Source organism: Neopsephotus bourkii, unplaced genomic scaffold (assembly GCF_033783945.1).
Source record: "Neopsephotus bourkii isolate Nb327-2 ecotype Australia unplaced genomic scaffold, CSIRO-AGI_Nbou_v1 NB_1749, whole genome shotgun sequence".
In the NCBI taxonomy this organism is placed as follows: Eukaryota; Metazoa; Chordata; class Aves; order Psittaciformes; family Psittacidae; genus Neopsephotus; species Neopsephotus bourkii.
In genome coordinates this window covers 4,616,198-4,634,905 of record NW_026902223.1, presented here as the reverse complement: position 1 = coordinate 4,634,905, position 18,708 = coordinate 4,616,198, and the positions used below count along the sequence as shown (strand labels likewise).

The window sequence follows — 18,708 nt, the reverse complement described above, 5'->3', positions numbered from 1 at the left end:
TAAATCTGGCTGCTTACCATTTAACTGTTCCTTTTTCTGAGCCTTTTCTCTTACACCTAACACTGCAGTACGAGCTAAGTATTTGGTAATGGAATTAACTCTGAATCTTACAATCTGGAGAAGAATCTCTAGATTGTAAGCAAGAATTTGACAGAGACCCATTTTGATGAAGCTCTTGCTTAAGCAGTGTCTTTTATTCTGCATGGAAAACTACAGCTTAAATATTTCTCCAGCATGAGCTATCTTTTGTACTTAAGTGCCTAAAAGGTACATTCTCAAGTCAGCACTACTCTCCTAGATTTGCTTTATTGCTGCATGATTCACCTCATCCTTACATAGTCATCTGACATACGTATTTTGTAGCGTGGGACCAATACTTTGTATGCAAAACAGTAGAGCAGAAGAATTTTGTCAGGCCCAAGAACTTCTGAAGCACAACTGAAACAAACCACCTAGAACTGATCAAATTCCAAGGGGTAGCTGTGGACCCTGGGTTTCTGAACTGCTAGCAAACTATTAGTCTGTGCTTTTTAGGAGGAGACAAAGATCTTCCATCAGATCAGTGCTCTTCCAGAAAGCGCTGTTTCCCTGAGAGCAAAACTTGGACAGGGATATGCCAAGTAAAACTACATCAATTTTAAAAAAAATGCTTTGCTGTGGCTGAAATCCTTATTTCTAATCACAGCAGAAAGCTGTTTCAATTCTATATTTTCTCTGTTTCCTCCATGTGGGTTTCAGAACACAGGAATCCAGTTTAAATCATGTATCTGGATCACTTCCTCTCTATGTATGCATTTATCCAGTATGCCCACTGGCACAATATATCTACACAGATCTCTGCTCCTTTATGTGACCACATGCTGAGCCCTCTTTGCTTCGCTGGGCCTCTTGCTTCTACTAATTCATTCTTAGGAGGAGAAAAATCGACTGGGTAATTATGGCAATGGGACAGTGGGAGAGAATGTAAAGAATCTTGGCACATAGCATGTCATTACTGTAGGCTCCAGAAGGATGTTCACAGAACAGAAACCTGCAGGCCCTTCTACTCTCCTGCACCTGCTTCTCCCCAGCTCATTTAAGCGAGAGGTTTCTCTGTATTCTACCATTGTTTTACCTCCTTGACATTGGTAAGGAAAAGTTTCAGTGGTTCTCCCTGCTTGAGAGTTGGTGCCATGTATGTTCATGGGTTTGGCTGCTGTATTCTCTGCTGTTCAGACACATCACTTTCTGGGCATGCCAATTTTTTCAGTTTCACTTCTTTAAGGACTGTACATTTCAAAGCTGCTTCTACTTCCAACTAAATGCAGAACTGCAAGCACCTAGAAATAACTGAAGTGTTTGAATGAAGAGTACCTGTTGCTGCTCACACTGGAGCTGTGAAGGGTGTTCTCCAGAGCAGCTTGTTTGATCACCTGAGTTTGAAAACTCAGTAGTCCAAAACTCTCCAAAAATCAGCCTTTCATCCAGTTTCACACCAAAAACATAAAATATTGCTCATAGAGTTTGATTATAGGACAGATGTCTAAACAAATATGGGTTTGCTTTGTGTGGGCTTGAATCTCATTTGAATATTTCAGGGGCATGCAGCAAGTTCAAGCACACAAGGTCCAGAGGCAGACAAAGCTCAGTTTTGCTGCAACCCTTTTCCACATTTCCAGCTAAACCTAAGCTGTGGCCAGAGGCTCGGTATTTTACAGCAATCTCAAAAAGTACAAATTTTCTCATTTTATTTTTAAAACACTGATATTTGAAAAGTTTTACTGACTTTCTCATTTTATTTATACACAGAATTTCCAGTGCAATGAAGCTATGTTTGAGGCTGTAGAACAGCAAGATCTGGATGCTGTTCAAATTCTTCTTTATCAATACACACTGGAAGAGCTGGACCTGAACACACCAAACAGTGAGGGACTAACTCCTTTGGACATTGCCATTTTGACAAACAACGTCCCTATTGCTAGGACCCTTCTACATGTTGGGGCAAAGGAAAGCCCACACTGTAAGTAAAGACACAGATTTAATTGATTTACATAATTGCCTGTAGATTACATTTGCTGCTCTTTTGGCAAATTAATCGCTTTACACACAAAACTTGCCTGGTTTTATCATCAGGATGATTTTACCAGCAATAGTGCCACAATGCTGGAGGGCATCTGCAGCAATATCTGTTTGCTGAATACATGCTCAGTAGATCTTCCTTGTTCTCTATGTCAAATACACCAACTGATGAATCAGGCTGAGCTTCTAATGTGATTAACACTGGGACAGGAGAGTCAATGTCAATGCTGAGGAAAAGATCTTTTAAAATATGGACACAGGAACTGAGTGATTCAAATGCCATGGTCTGAAATACGGAGTTTGTCATCAGAATGAAAGGACGATGGGTTGTCTAGACTTTGGTTTATTTTGATTATCCTTTTGATTTCAGCTGTGCTGCCTTCAGGTGACAGGTTGTGTTGAAATCCATCACTTCCATTACCCACAGACTCCTCAATCCTACTCTTCAAATGGCCTAAAATCTCACTTCAATGAGAATTTCAAAGTTCTACAGAACCAGTGAAAATCCAAACACAAAACAGACCTCACTTTACCGGAATACCAATATCGCTTATAACTACATATTGTAACTCTAAAACTCCTTTGTATTCCTTCATGGGCATTTTAATGCCCAGTTTGTGGGTTGGAGGGTGACTTACCAACCCAATTAATCAACCCTACACCATGACACAAACTCTGACGCCTTACTTGTGTCTAAAAATACACCAATGTATGCGAATTTGTTTTAAACTGTCAATGCCTATATTTAGGACATTCCCAGCAAGGCCATAATGAGACTGTGTTTGAGGGGTTCAGCCACTGCAGACTCTGCCATTAATTTGAAGTTAGTTAAATTAACAACATTTAGTGCTGGCATGTCAATCTCAGTGCTCCAGGAAATTGCACCTTGAGGCTACTAACATTGCCACTTTTTTCACTGGAGAGTGTGTGTGCGTGTGCGTGTTGAGCTTTTTTGCCAGACCCTCAGTGTTGGTACACCTTTATTGCTTTTCTATGTCCACAGCACTTATATTATCATTTATTCTGGCCTCCTTTAACCTTCCCTGGAGATTTTTGCATAGTGTAGCTGCTCAGTGAAAAGAGTTTTTTAGTTTTATATTTATTTGTTTATTTTTCTGTCATGGTTCATGACTGAGGCTTTAAAAAAAAGTGTGACAGCATTTAGAGTACATGATTGACTGCTGAAGCAACATTCATTAACCATGACAAATCTAGAGGAAAACACAGTCTTGAGTGTTCTAAACAGCAGTAAAAAAGACTAAACTAATTTTTCATTGACCTCATCTGTAAATAAATGCAGTCTGATGGCGAGCAGGGGCAATCATAAATTAGTATTCATTTCCTGTAATTAATGCAAACATGCCTATGAACACAGAGAATATGAATATATAACCACCTCATTTCCATTTCAAAATATACCCACCAAATTTCCACTTCACTTATCTTGATTTTTAGTTTTTCTGATTGAAATAATGGGTGAAGCATTCTCACTAAAAAGCAAACGATTGTTTGCTTTGTTGGATTTCTGTTTAGCTTCAGGGTTTGCAGTTGTGCTACTTGAGAGCAAAATGCAAAAAGTTATTGTCAGCACTCAAGAAGTTCACAGCATCTTTGTATGTGGCTTCGTTCTCATGGACCTGAGAGCACTCACTTTCTATTTGTCTTTCTCCTTTGCTTTCTGCACTTCAGCAACCCTGTTAGGATGCAATCCATTCTGTTTGTATGATCTCTAGGCAGCACCCAGCGGGAGAGTTTTCCTCTCTCCATGGTGGGCATTTGAGCAAGGCTTCTGCATGCTGAGTGGAATTTCAAAGTAAAATTCCGACTCATGCCAATTTTGGGACAGGACACAAGCATCTCTTAAATCTCATTGGAAGCTTATAGGACAGATGCACAGATCTGGGAGACTGCAAGGCAGGAGAATTCTCCATTCCAAGTGCACAGAGAAAGCTTCCTATAGAAAAAAGTTTGCTCTTCCACTGCGTTAGCTGTAGTGATCCAGGTGAAATCTCATTATAGCCCCTAATCTAACACTGTACAAAAGAGGATCTGGAGGACAGATAACTTCCATCTGCATCGCCTGGACTTCTGCCTGGAATAGGAACAACAGCAGAGAAAGCAATAGAAAGTAAAACTATGGTCTTAATTTCCACATGGAGCTCAGACTGTGTAAATCTGAACAGGAACCCATCTCTTAAACACAAACAAAGTAAGATCAGACAGTGCAGCATTTAAAATATTAATTTATTTTGGGAGGAGGCAAAGTCCACTGTGTTACCTTTTCAGTTCCTCTTATTCATCATCCTCATTGTTTGGCTTGGTTAGCTCATGTGAACCCAAATGAAAATAAGATTAAAATTTCCTGTGCCTGATCAGACACATTTCCAAGACCTGACAACTGTGGCTCAGAATCTTGATTAAACAGACAGAGCCAGGTCCTTAGTGAGAACTTGAATTGATGCCAGTTCTCAATTACCTGAAGTTCTGGCACATAAAATCTCCTTCTTCAGCCCTGTTGTGCTATCAGATGTGTTGCATGCTTATCATAGGCTTAGATCCAGGAAACCGTATCACCTTTGGCCTCCCAGTAAATAGGCAGTTCTGAGGATACCAACACATTCCAGTAAGCTGGGCCATATGTCTCTGATGTCCATATGAAGAATGATCAGACTTCAAGGATGGCTTCCAGCCAGCTTCTGAAAGCAAGGTCTTGGAGACAAACACTCTTCGAAAACAACCTTTTGGATGTCCGAAGTGTTGAGTAATTTGCTCTCCTCCTGTGGCTTTAACGATCCCATGGCCCTTTTCCTATCAGTAAGTGGGGTTATTCTTGGACTCTGCTGAGCTTCAATTGTGATACTGTTATGAGAGGCAGAGGGCAAATAAAATGAGAGGTTCAGACTGGATAAAAGATGTACCTTTTCACCTTAAGGACAGTAAAGAAGTGGAATAGGTTTCCTAGAGTCTGTAAAGCTTCAATCCTAGGAAGTTCTCAAGACCAGGTAGGTATTGGCCTCAGTAACTTGGTCAGACCTCACAGCTGACTTTGTTTGGAACATGGAGGTTGGACTAAAGAATGTCCTTTCCAATCTGATCTGTCCCATAATCCTTATGATTCTGGTTTAGGAACGACACATGCATATGCACAGACGTTTTTGCTCCTGTGGTGTTTTGATGTCAAAAAGCTATCAGAGTCTTGGTCCTATGTATGGTACAGTTTTCAGAAACTGCTACTGCTCATGCGAGTGGTCAGTGAATCCTTTGCAAGACTTATGCTGCCCTCTGAAATCCTTAGGGAAAAATAGAGCCTGGCTGTCCCAAGAGAGCAACTCCTCATCATTGCTAAGAGTAGCTTGCGCTGCTCAGCTTGTGCTAGAACAGTGTTTTCAGCAAATAGGGGCCTTTTAAATGAAGGCCCTCTTGGAACTCTTCTGCAAAAATACCAGACACCAGAGAAAAAAAAAATACCAGAAAAAAGTAATTTTCTGTGATTTCAGAATTACATCTCTTGTACACTATTTCCTTCTTACTGCACATCAGATCAGTGGCTGCATTTATTTTCAGATAAATAACCTTACAAGCCCTATTTTCTAGCTGCAGATAGTTTGAACAATTTCAGGCTAAGAACATTGCTGAGAACAGGGCTTGACTCATCACTTTTCATGTATAACAAGGGGCTGGTTTAGGGCAGTCTTGTGGACTTGGGCTATTATAGTTTGTAACCTATGTGATCTTCCTTTCCACCTTTGCATAGCACAGAGTAGCTCATACAGACAATCTGAACTGCTAAATGTCGAATTAAAATTATTCTGAGCACTGGAGCAAACCAAAATCTCTGTGTCAAGCTGCTCACTATGTGTCCAGCATGTCAGAGGACTCATTAGACATTACACAGGCAAAATTGTGGCACAGTGAAAAGCTGGGAAAAGATCCATTCTATACCAGCCACAGCTCTTAGGCACAGAATTCTCATTCTTAAGTTTGCCAGTGAGATCTCTCTTTGCTTTATTGTATGTGTTTATAAGCAGTAAAAACCTTTTTTTTCTATGAAAGCTTATGGTATTATAGTGAAATGTGAGTTGGATAGAAACCAAATGCTTTATTATTTTACTTTGGTTTTTAATATTCCACCAGTTTAAAACATATATATACTCTTGATGACAAGAAAATGACTAGAAGGCAAAGTGTTCAAGTATTTAACCTTGTATGTGTTATACCAGAATGCATAAGGCCAGAATTTTGTCACATAAGTCCACCAAGCAATTACTTTTCCCTTCTCTTGGTAGTTGTTAACATGGGAAGCAGGTCAGTGCATCTGAGTACACTGGTCCAGGAAGCACAGCAGCGAATTACTGAATTGTCTGCGCAAGTGGTGAATGAAGACCCTGGTACAGACAACACAGAGAAAGAGAAGCAACTAAAAACATGGGAATGGAGATACAGGCTATACAAGCGCATGAAAGCAGGCTACGAGCATGCTAGTAAGTAGAAGAAATCAGTTGCAAAATCTGAGATGAACTGTACAACTGGGAACACTGCCTTTGTTGAGCAAACATGTTCTCATCAGGTGATCCTCACAGCACTGATGTGAAGCAGGCTAATGTTAGGGTGAAAGAAACGAGGCATATGGCTAAACAGCATTACCACAAATGAGGAAGAGCTAGATGTCAAAACAATAGTGGGCCACATATCTGAGAGCAACAAACTCATTACACTTAGGAGCGGGCTGTGTAAAATTGGTACAATGAGATCAGGATCTAACGATTCGGTCTTGCTCATTTTTCTTCACATTTACTCCTTGATCTCATTTAATGTGCTCAGAGTTTAAAACAGGATGATTAGAACAGGGTATTTGAATAGGGAGGGAAAGAGGGACATTGGCCTTTGTTCAGTTGTGACTATTATTTTTTTTAACTTATTCTGATTCAGAATGATCAAACAATGGAAATTCATTTTCCTTACAAAAATTCATTTCAATTTTGGCCTCCACGTCTAACATTTTATCAGCATAATCACGGATTGGGCCATTTAAACAGTTGTTCAAGTGACTCTGTACCCAAAGTAAATGTAAATTTGGGGCCATAAGAAGGAATAAACAAGGTTTAATTGTTTCACATGTAGATCTTTTAGCTGTATCCTATTTGATGAAATACAGTCATTGCCATTATCACTTTTACAACCCTTTAGACGCACTTAGAAATAATTTTCTCCAATTCATTGCATTTTAAGATTACTTCTTCAAGACAGATGTAGTGCTCCTTGTATTAGATACATTACTGCTGCATTTCCTGCTTCTAATAATATAATGATTTTTTAAAACAATCCCAGCAGTTACTCATGACATGTTTTGTTTGATTTCTGAATTGAGTCTGATTGATATTCTGTGAATTGAGCCTTTAAAAAATAAAATTAGGCCTCAACTGACATCTGTATTTTGGAACTTTTACACTGACACTTTTGTGGAATTTGCGATTTCTGCATCACAATAATGTAAAAATGTGTTCTGTGATTTGATAATTTGAGCTTGTGGGTGAAACCATAAAGGTTTAATTAGCTCTTTGTGGTTTTGTCCTTTCTCTCTCCTCCTACCCACCCCAAGAGATTTATAGGGGCTTTTCATTGACATAATTAGCATGAATCTGTTTTATTGGGTTACATATATGCAGGAAGATATTTTTAACTGAAAGGAGCCAAAAACCATGATAGAAACAAATGGTGTCTGCAGGATATTGTTAGCAGGGGCACTAATTAAAATGCTCAAAAGGCAGAGAACACAAACACCTACAACCCAAAGCTCACAATTGCAGGATGATTTTCAGTGGGTTCTTTGAAGACTCAGAAACATTGTTTGAATAGGATTTGTTGTGTTGAAGAGCTGATGTTTTCTCTTCTCTCCCAGGAGCCCCTGAGGCGCCAACCAATGTCTGTCTCATGGTAACAAGCAGTACATCACTCACTGTCACCTTCCAAGAACCTCTGAGTGTCAACTCAGCTGTGGTGACCAAGTATAAAGGTACTGATTTAGACATCTTTCATTTATGTTATCAATGTACAAAACTTCGAGGGCTAAATGCAAAGGTATTTATTGCAATGTTAATAACGTTTGAATTATTTTCCCAGTTAATAGCCGTAGAAGTGGAATTTTCTTAAAAGATTCCCCAAAGACAAAATCTTTATTAAAAAAAGAAAAATAAATTAACCAAAAGATTTCTCCATGAGTGCTTTGAAGAAGTTTGCTTGACTCACTGTGGTTAGAACATCGGCTCAATGACTGGGTTGAGATGAGCAGTTATAAAACACAAACTAACTTTTGGTGCCTGTGGGCTCCTAAAACCATGTGTATCCTTGTAAATGCCAAACCCACACCACCATTCCTTAAAGGAATGCCTCTGGAAGCTGAAACTTTTGGCAGAGGCATCATACAGCCCAACTAATTAGCTATTCCAGGGCTGCCACATCATTCTTGGAAGAGCAATACATTTGGGGTGGCACCAGTTAGTTGCAAAGTGGGATGAATAGGAAAATGCTTCCATCTGAATAGCACTGTTGAATAGAAATGGGTTTAAAACAGAATTTCTGTTCCACAGGAAATTCCAACATTAAAATAACAAAAACTGTTTTATTGAAGATTAGAACAAAAATGAGAAATTTTAAAATTTCCTGCTTAAAGGAACTTCTAGGTTTTCTAACATGTTTGGAACAATAAGTTCTTCAGTGTTAAGTGCAGCAATGTGCTGCAGCCTCCATATTCCAGTGGGAGCCTGAGTCTTCCCACAGGTCAGGGGACGGAAAGCTCTGTTCTAAGTTCTGAGGCCTTCTTTGCCCAGCCCAGAGGGGTCAAGGAATGAGGAGCCTGGAAGTCCTTTTAGTTATTTCCCACTGTGTCTCTCAGTGTTTCCTGTTGTGTTTGTTTCTTTGTATTAATAATTAAAAACTCCTATGAGAGAAATTTGAACCTTGGCTTTCCACACAGAGCAAGAACTGTAATGGCTGTGTTGTGGGGCAGTTTATTTTATGTTTCCATGTGTGGGTGTCACAGGGATTGCTTCAACAGGAGGGATTCGGAAAGCCCCAGCCCATAGGGGGTCCAGTAGCTCATGGAGCTCTTCTGAAGGTGGGACATGCCAGGGCATAGGCTCTGCTGGCATCAAGCATAAGCACCCAAAGGATTGCATGAGTTTATTTTGGAAAAGGCAGATTCTCTCTTTCTTTCCTCCTCCTGTGTCTGGGCACAGATTGCCATCACCACTGGCTATGGCCAGTGAATAATTTTTTTACAGTGTAAGGAAAAACCCAACAACCTCTCAGACCTCACTAAAGCCATCAAAGTGATTCCATTCTGATAGCCTCAGTGGAGGGGTAAATTACTGTATTACACCTAGTCAGCTGTGCAGTGCTGCAGGAAGTGTGATTTTCAAAAGCATCAAAACCCTTTAGAAGCCTAAATCTAATTTTCAGCAATGGGTTGGGTTGCCAGGAGACTAAATTTCATTTAAGGGCTTCCTATTGCCTGATTTACTTGTGAAAATGATACTTGGGCTCCTAAAACATTGAAGTTCCCTTCAAAATATCAGCCTGTTCTTTGTAACACGTGTATTAAACAACATTGAAATATTGCCCACACTTAAATTATAATGGCTATTGATATTTGCACAGTAAAGCAAATTCCCAAATAGAAATGATTCTTCTTAAAACATTTTCTAAAGCTTGTAGTGTATTTCCTCTACTTATTCACTTGGCTTGAGTCTGTTTTGCCCTGTGTCAGTTCTGTCTTCTTTTTGGTAAGCACAACATTCAGAGAAATTTAATCCAACCCGACCTAACGCTCTAATCAGACTAGGTAGCATTGCTGCTGTAGTTTGAGTTACCCTCACTGGAGATCATTTTATGCTTTATCAAGTTGACAGTTAGTTTTGCCAGAATGTTCTTTTTAAATCCTTTATCCCAGGAGACTTGTATATTTATGGTTAGATAAAAAGAAAGATCATTAATAGCTCCTTTTGGTGACTTTCGGGAATTAATTAAGCACTACTTGTAGAATTGTTTATTACATTATGGAGTGAGATTCTTTGTGCTACTTTGAGGGGTCATAAAATGAACCTTTCAAATGATCACTTGCAAGAATGATTAGAACCAGCTAGCAATTACTAGCCCTGAAAGGAGAGTTTGATAACATTGTGAGAGGATCTTTTTAGTCAGATATATATAAACCTCCTCTCTAGAAAACTATCTAAGCACTTTACTAATTCAGGGAAGCGAATAAGCTGTTAGTTTTTTCCCCTCAATACTTTACCATTTCTTTTTTCTAAGCAAATTAAAATTCAGGAGCATTTGCAGCAGTGTTTAGGGAATACCTGCTCATTAACAGAAGCAAATAATGTTCTTTTCTCTGCCTCTGAATTATAGGGGATAAAAACGGACATCACTTCTGTTCAGTTTAGTTCCCTAAAAGCAGTGTGAAACTGCCAATTCCTTTTTTCTGTGTCATCTTTTTCTTTTTTTTTCTTAACATACTTTTTCCAAAGTTTTATGTGCCCAAATGTCATTTAGAAACTGGGCTTGGAACATTATCTAACAGTCTGCTGTTTTCCTGTGTGTGATCTTTTCCCTTGTTAGCTGTATAACTTACAAATAATAATACAGGAGAATAATACTTTGCACTCACTCTCTAACCACTAAAACCATCTCACTTCATTAGGAGATTTAATTTTAACCACACACGGTGAATGGGTATTGACTTTGGTGTCCCAGCTGGATGGCAGTTCAGTGACTGCATTCTGTTGAGCCATTGCTTTAAGGAGCCAGAGTATTCTTTACTTCCTCTCCTGGATTGTTGTTTAATGTTGCAGGCACCATCCTAATGGCTCCCTTCAGTTTCCCTCCAGAGTAGGCTACAGCGTGGTGGTGGCTGATGTGAAATGATTCCTATGTATATTGTAACTTAGTAAAGTGTTTTGAGGCTGGAAGCAGACAGGCATGACATAAATCAATAATAATAGCAATAATCTGCTCCATGCTAGGGAAAGATTCAAAGCCAGAGACACCTCACCCCAGCCAGTTTTAGGAAGGATGTCAAGCATCACTGTGATATTGAAAAGAAAAACCCCTGCCCTTGGCTAATCATGCCCTAAAGCCAAACTTCACATCCCACCATGGAAGTACTTCAGACCTACTTTGGTTTTGCATCTTTGAAAGCACAATCAATACTTTCCACACTAATACACAAAATAACTTGCCACAGTTTGAAGGTAGGGTGAACCTTCTGCTTACAGTCTTATTGTTAGTGCATGATGCATTTTTTTATCCTAGAGCTACACTATTGTAACTATCTTCATGGCAAAAAATCCCGGCAGCAACATAATCCAGATAAACACCACTTGATTCCTAGGAACAGTCCCAATAGAGCCAGTGGTAAGAGCTTGTAGGGCTTTTAAGAGCTATTCTCTCATTAATTAGCCTTTCTAGAGTTCACATGTCCCACGCAACACCTACACTTAAAGAGAGCAGAACAAAATTATTAACAATTATAAGTAATTCTGTTGCATCTATTTTCTATGAGTTTTAAATCTGACTATTACTTTGCTATTATGGACAATAAGTTCAAGGAAACCTCCCCTTACTGCACGATGTTTTTCATCCGTTTCCCATCAGAAGTAGTGATAATAATGCTGTGATCCCCAAGTACAGGATAAGAAAGAAAAATGGGCATAGCACTGATTGTTGCCTACTGGAAAGAATCACTATGCAATGGAAAATCTCTGTTTATATTTTATTTACACTTGTAAAACAAACATCCATATTCCCTTTTGGAGGAAAAATGAAACAGCTTGTATAACCAAAATTGAGCTAATTTATTTAAGAGCCTGGAACTATTTATGTTTAAAGAGAGAGGAAGAGAGAAAAAGAAGTCTGAGCCGTGTTTGATGTAGCAAACAGAGCTGATCTCTCTGTTTGGATGTAGCTGTGAACTGGGATGCCAAGTTATTTTCCAGATACGATGCTAAGCTGTCTGGGCCACTTTAGCCCTTGTTACCTTTTTGCTTAGCTTCTTATTTTAGCAGAGTATTTCACATTTGCCAGCACTGCCCAGCTGCCTTCTAGGATTTCTGTTGGATGGGGAGAAGAATTGTTCATTTTCTGTGTCACTGTAGCTCTTTAGAAAACCCAACATGTCAGCCTAGATCAGGAAAAAAAGAGCTATGTCTTGCTTGAATCTTGACATAAAAATTGTTCCCTGCTCCCTTCTTCCAAGGCAATTTGTGGTTCATTTCAGAATATTTGCATCAGAATAATCTAAAGTGTCTTTAAATCACTGGTTCAGTCCTAGCTAGGTGATAGGCAGTAGCCACAGTATGTTGCTATCACATGGCTGCATGACATGGTTGGTTATAGGCAAGTTCCTTTGTCCAGTAGGGGACACTTTGGTGTTATCACTGGAAGTCTCAACAAAGGATGAATGGAGCTGCCTTTTATTAAGGTCTCAGCACCCAAGATCATGGACTAAGGAAGCCTGCCTGGCTGGGCCTGTATGGTGTATGTTCTGTACCTCAGAACTATCTGTATTTGAGATTCTCAGCTGACATCTCACTGTATCAATGAAAACTTTTCATTGAAAGTTTCAGTGGGAAAAACCTCAGAGGTTTTACAAAACCCACCTACCAATTTGGTGTGATTCTGTGGGTTTTACTCTCCAGGGTAATCCTTTCACAACCAAATAATCTTACCATTTTGTGTGGGCTTCTGCTTGTCCCTGTGAGCACCACAAACAGCATATACCATATGTTTTGTAACTCTGTATTTGATTTATCTGTCAATAGTTGACTTGTCGTGTTTGATCAAGTTTGGATTTGTTCCATAGCAGGCTTCCTGCAGCGATCTTTCTAGTGCTGTACAGTGGGTTTGACTCGACAGATTTGGCTAGTCTGGTTAGGCAGAACTTACAAAGACCTAAATACATATAGATGGCATCTCTAGGTTTCTTCCTCACTTTAGTGGCAACTAGCTGCTCTCATAGCAGAGTCAGACTAGAAAACAGAAACTCTGTGATTTCTTTGATTTCTAGAAGAACCCGTTATGGAAATGACTGCTTGTAGATGTGAAAATGTGGTGCTTTAATACTGATATCTGTGAATCTTTCTGAAGTAGCTGGTACATCACTGCTGGATCCTGTTCCAGTCCCTCGTGGCATTAAGTAGCATTCTGCATTCAACTTCATCTTGAAATCCTTTTCACTTATTATTCAAGGTTTCACTGTATATTTTGAAACTCATTCTTTCTTTCCCCAAAACAGTTCTTACTCCATAAAAAGGAAAGAGAATACATTTCTTTGTAAGACATTTGAATTTATCCTGCTGAATAGGTGTGGTCTGATACTTTTTACAGTAGTTCATTTATGGCATTTTATTAGGTCTCCCGGGCACTTTATTTGCACATTACGTTTTGGTAGCTACCAGGACTGTGCAATTTGACTTCTATTTTTATGCCTAGCAAGTACAGAAATGTATAAATGTTAAAACAAACCTTTCTATTTCCAGCTCCTGTCAATGTCTGTAGTATGTGTTGGACAACAAAAAGCTTAAGAACTTCTATTTTTCAAGTTTGCCATGTATTTAAAACCACCTTTGAACATGGATCACATATTAAGTGATGGTGTGATTAACTCATGTAGTTGATCAGACACCAGCTACTCAATTTAGTCATTCTTTCCTCCTGCTTTGTGTTTTATAAGGATTTTGAACAGCAGATCAGATGAACAGCTACAAGAAAACCCAGACATAGAGGCTCTGGTTTTGTCTGCCTTTGGTGTCTAAGAAAAAAGACTCATATCATGATGTTGCTGAATTCCAGACATTGCTTTACCTTTCATATTCACTTTGACTTACCAAAAATAAGGATTTTTTTAATTATTTGCATGTGGCTAAGCATTACAGCTTCCAGTTCATAGACATTGCATAGAAGAGGTGATTTTCTTGTAGTCAGTGGCAGGACTGGAACTCAAGACCTTCAGCTTCTGTCTTGAAGAAGGCTCCTGATTGAGTGGATCTTCTGATTCATGGGTTTGGGAATGCTTCCTCACTGGAGACTTAAACAAAACCAGAATGTCTTCAATGGGATTGTGGCAAGGTTCCCCTGCATATTACTTTGTCTGAAGTCACAGACCCAAAGAACTGATAAATGAATGTACATTTGGAATAGGGCCTTTACATATGTATTGAGCATAAATTGCACAGTTTTCTGTGCTCATGCATGAGCACCCAATTAGTTCATGCATGAACACCCAATCAATTTATGCATGAGCACCCAATTAGTTCATGCATGAACATCTAATCAATTTATGCATGAGAACCCAATGAGTTCATGCATGAGCAGCCATTTAATTTCCTATGAACCTCCAGCAGTTCACACAAGCACCCTATTAACTCATGTCTGAGCACCCAGTGAGTTCACACATGAGCACCCACTTAGCTAGCACCTCAGTACTGTGTCGGGTATATACAGCAGGTTTGAGTAGTGAAGGGCCAACGGTGTAGGAGGAGGTCAGGAGATGCTGGGTGCCTGGCTACCTCTAAATGCAATGAAGAACCCTGTCTCTGAGTTCAACCCCATAGTGGAGACCAGGGAAACGGGGAGTGGGAAAGGATAGGTGAGCCTGGGAAAGGTGGTGGAAAGGTGTTCACTTTTTGTTTGGTTATGATTTCTCTCACTCTGAATAAGTGATTAGATGTTTGCGTTAATTGGCAATAAATTAAATGAATAAATGAAGTAAATTAAATTGAATAAATGAAGTAAAATCTCCCAAAATCAAGACTGTTCTGCCTCGAGCACATGGGCTTAGTGTGGGGGACAGGTGAAAGCTCTTTAAATTACTATAGGGATTAGTTTATAAATAAATAAAAGCCTTCATTATGATTAATTGGTATCTATGCAGCTAAGTCCCTCTTTAAATGTATATTAGAGTAGGACCAGGGAAGGAGGGGGGCAATCCCATTAAACAGATGACTTGAATTAACATTAGATATTTACTTTGTTCGTTAGGTGCTGTGCAGTGTTCTGGTTTGCCTTGTACATTGTGATAGATTACTTTCCTGTTTGCCATTTCCCAACTGCTCTTTATTAATTAGATTTTAATGTATTCTGGTTTGGGAAGAAGCTGAGCCTAACCCATACTTCACACAGATGAGTAGTCCTTACGTTCATAAGCTTCCCACCAGATTTGGTTACACAGATTACACGAGTAAAATGTACTCACTTGGAAGGGGAAATATGCAGAATCAGAGCCAAGCCTGTTACACCCTTCTATGATGTGAAGCCTTTGCATAAGAATCCCATTTATTCCCAATCCCTTTTCACAGTTCTAACATGTATTTCCTCCCACTTTTCTCTTCACAGCCAGAGTAGGGTATGGTTGTCATTGCAGGGCTGAGACACAAATCTTGGCTGTTATTATAATCCACTGTAGCTTTTTAACCATGGGCTCACACTGAAAGCAATATGCACCCACATGGCACATTTTCTTAGCTGTTATAAAATGTTAGCAAGAAATGTCATTTTCACTTACAGAAAGGAAAGAAGTTCCTTCTTGTACTGGACTAGCTTGACCTTATTACAAGCAGATACAGAATTGTTAGTGCTTAGAAAACATTGATTAAATACTTGAGGAAAAAGCCTGTCTTTTTTATTTTCTCTTGGTGAGAATTTTATTACAATGCAATAAAAATGGTATTTTATAAATCATTTATATAATGTAGTTGTGCTAGAAGATGAACTAGTGAAACCATGATCAAGCAAAGATGTGTCTTTGGCACCCAGCCTGCTGTCATAAGGCTTCCCATAAACATCAAGACATAAAACTGAGTATTCTGGCCTGGGTCAAAGGAATGTCCAAAAGCAGGGCCACGTAAAAGGTTATTTAACATCATTGGTTATTATTAGGAGGTGTAAAAGGTAAAGGAGCCCACAGCTATTTGGGAAGCTTTACCCCAAATCAAGTTTTTGGTTATTAAAGCAATTCTCTGAAATAAGTATCATGAAGATGTCTGCCCAGAGAAGTTTCAAATGAAGATGTGCTCTCTAGGAAGAGTCTAGGAATGCTTTTCTTGGTACTCTTCTTGGTGCTGTTTTGACTGTTGTAATGAGAAGCCCTTAAGCCCATGTGCAGCTCTCACACTAAAACACAGCAGTGCTTTATTTACTTCAGGTGGACACAGTGCTGCTTGTTTGCATCTCCTTTCACTCCTCTTCAGCCTTATTGATGTTTCTGCTGACCCAATACAAAAAGCCTTGAATATGTTTACAGAAATAACTGAAATAATAGATAAGATCCAAAATAATGAACGTTAGCATTTAGAGCACGTAGGAGCTCAGCTTTTAATTTAAGTAGTACCTAGAAAGCCTACTCCCAGACCATGACTGCACTGTTTTAACTCCAGTGTTTGCACAGCAATATGCCCAAGTCCCTTAGGCATTGCAGTAAATCCCAGTTAGAGTCCTTAAACAAACAAACAACTGGAAAGTTCACCTGTTCCCTTTGTAAATGTTGTGGCTCATATCATATTATCCCTGTCTACACTCCTGCAGTAGAATGAGCCAATTCCAGATGTTCTGTTAGGGTGCATTTGTGGAGGGGTTATACCCTTCATGTGAAAAACAAATCCATAGGAAAAAAATACAAACTCCTCAGTGCCAAACATTTGGTTTTCCCTAATGGAAGCGCTATGCTGGGATCTCTGTCAGTACTCCCCGCAGCTGGTATGACTTGGGAATTTCTAAACACGAGGGAGGCATGAACAGAGCCTGAACCCAAATCTGCAAAAATTGGGTTCCTTACTTAATTCAGGCTGGAAAGAGCAGTTCAAGGCAGCTGTTTGCAGTATGTGGTTAATGTTCTCCATCGGAGCTGGTGATGCTGTCTACACCAAGAAACTGATTCCTGCTTTTCCCTAGTGTTCAATTCTCTTCTTGTGTTATACATTCATTTAGGTACTTTCACCCTGATCTTTTTCACCCAAATGGCAGCATTCAATATCCTTAAATCAAGCTGCTAAGACATTATGAATATAAGCCATAGACATTCTTTCCTAAAATCAACAGGCAGAAAAAGATGGTATGAAGTGGTTTCCAATGTGTCAGTGTTCCCTTTCAGTTCTGCATTTTAAAGGAAGCTATTGAAGAATGCAATTATTTGTTTGGAGGCCCCTGGAAATGCAAGCAAAGATCACACTGTCTTTCAGCCTAGCCATGGATATGGGGAGGAAGGGAAGGAGAGAGCATCTTTGTGCTTAAGTCTGGGTTAAGCGCTATAATGGCATAATGCTTTGCCCAAGGTCACACAGCAAATCAGCAGCAAAAGCAAGAATCAAGCCCAGAGCCCCAGCTCAGCACACCATTCTATAGACCTCATCCACTTAGCAGCAGAACTTATGTCCTTCAGTCTAATTAAACTCATCCATTCAGTGAGTAATTTAAGTGCAAGCAAAAGTAAATGCCAAGAGAAGTGACAAATTCTACTGTGGCTCGAGATTTTAACTTGACTCGGGAAAAGGTGCATTCCTGAATGGATCTGTAATAGAGTCAGGAGCTGTTTTATGCCTTCACTTTGTTTCTTGTCTGTCTGTCAGTCTCTCAGATAAGCTGTGTAAGGGGAGCTTGGTGTAACAGAGAGATAGCTCGTGGAAAAGAAACAGGTGAAAATAAACTTCTCCTTTTATTTCCAAGTGCATGAATCGAGTATTAAAAAACCCCCAAAACTTGGCCACAAGTAAGTTACATAACTTAAGCCAGTCTAAAATTATGTGCCAGCAATTTACATGAGTTTTATGTAACTGTTTATACTGCTGTTTATTTAAAAATTACTACTTATCTTGGCGACCGCAGCAACACATCGTGCATTTGCCCGCTCTGGAATACAGGGCACCTTCATTAAAGCACATAGTCACCAATATATTAAACACACAAAAAACCCCTGCCCTGACATAACATGAAGTGTCAGATGGAAAGCCGCAACAGCAAAGACATTCAGCGTTCACAACAAAGCAGCCCTTTGGGGTGTTCGGAACAGCACTGGAACATGCTCCATCCTTAATTCACCCAACAGCTTTCAGGTTCATTACAGCACAGTTGGTACAATCTACAAGACCAGCCTTTGTTCCTGGGCTCTTATAAAGGGCCCTCTTCATCTTTCTATGCTTGAGTATTTTTACATTCAACTTTTGCAGTGCTGAGGTTACCTCACCTTTTGTTCTATCTTAAAGTCCCAAGTACTTCAGTTTCCCAAACGGCTGATACTTTTTGTTTGCTACCAGAGCAGTCTCTCCCAGAAGTAAGGCAAAGGTTCAGTAAAACCTTCATGATGGGTTGCTCCTGAATCGCCATGATTTTTTGATCCAGATTAATCACAAGTGTAAGACTGTGGTCGTGTAGCATTGCTCTGGTACCAGGAAGAGCTATATGTGCCCCACGTAGCCAGAAAGTGTGAGGGACACTGATTTAATAGTCATAGGATTTTGTCCCTTGTTTTAGGACCTGCTGAGTGAACAAAATGCTCTACCTATCCTTGCCTTCATTTTCCCACCTATAAAATAGGAACACTGGTATCCACATCCTTCTAAAAGGTTTAAAAGCCAATCAATGAGTATGGTATAACATTATATA

At 39.5% G+C, this 18,708-nt stretch overlaps 1 protein-coding gene across 9 annotated transcripts in view; it reads left to right on the top strand.

Moving 5' to 3' along the window:
* Positions 1-18,708, top strand: part of ANKFN1 (ankyrin repeat and fibronectin type III domain containing 1) — a 128,083-nt gene that overhangs the window by 66,856 nt on the left and 42,519 nt on the right. For all 9 annotated transcript variants that reach the window (XM_061377315.1, XM_061377314.1, XM_061377319.1 and 6 more), the window contains 3 exons: positions 1,789-1,999; positions 6,345-6,539; positions 7,958-8,071. In XM_061377315.1, the coding sequence (XP_061233299.1) occupies positions 1,789-1,999; positions 6,345-6,539; positions 7,958-8,071 (520 nt within the window). The remainder of the gene's footprint in view (positions 1-1,788; positions 2,000-6,344; positions 6,540-7,957; positions 8,072-18,708) is intronic.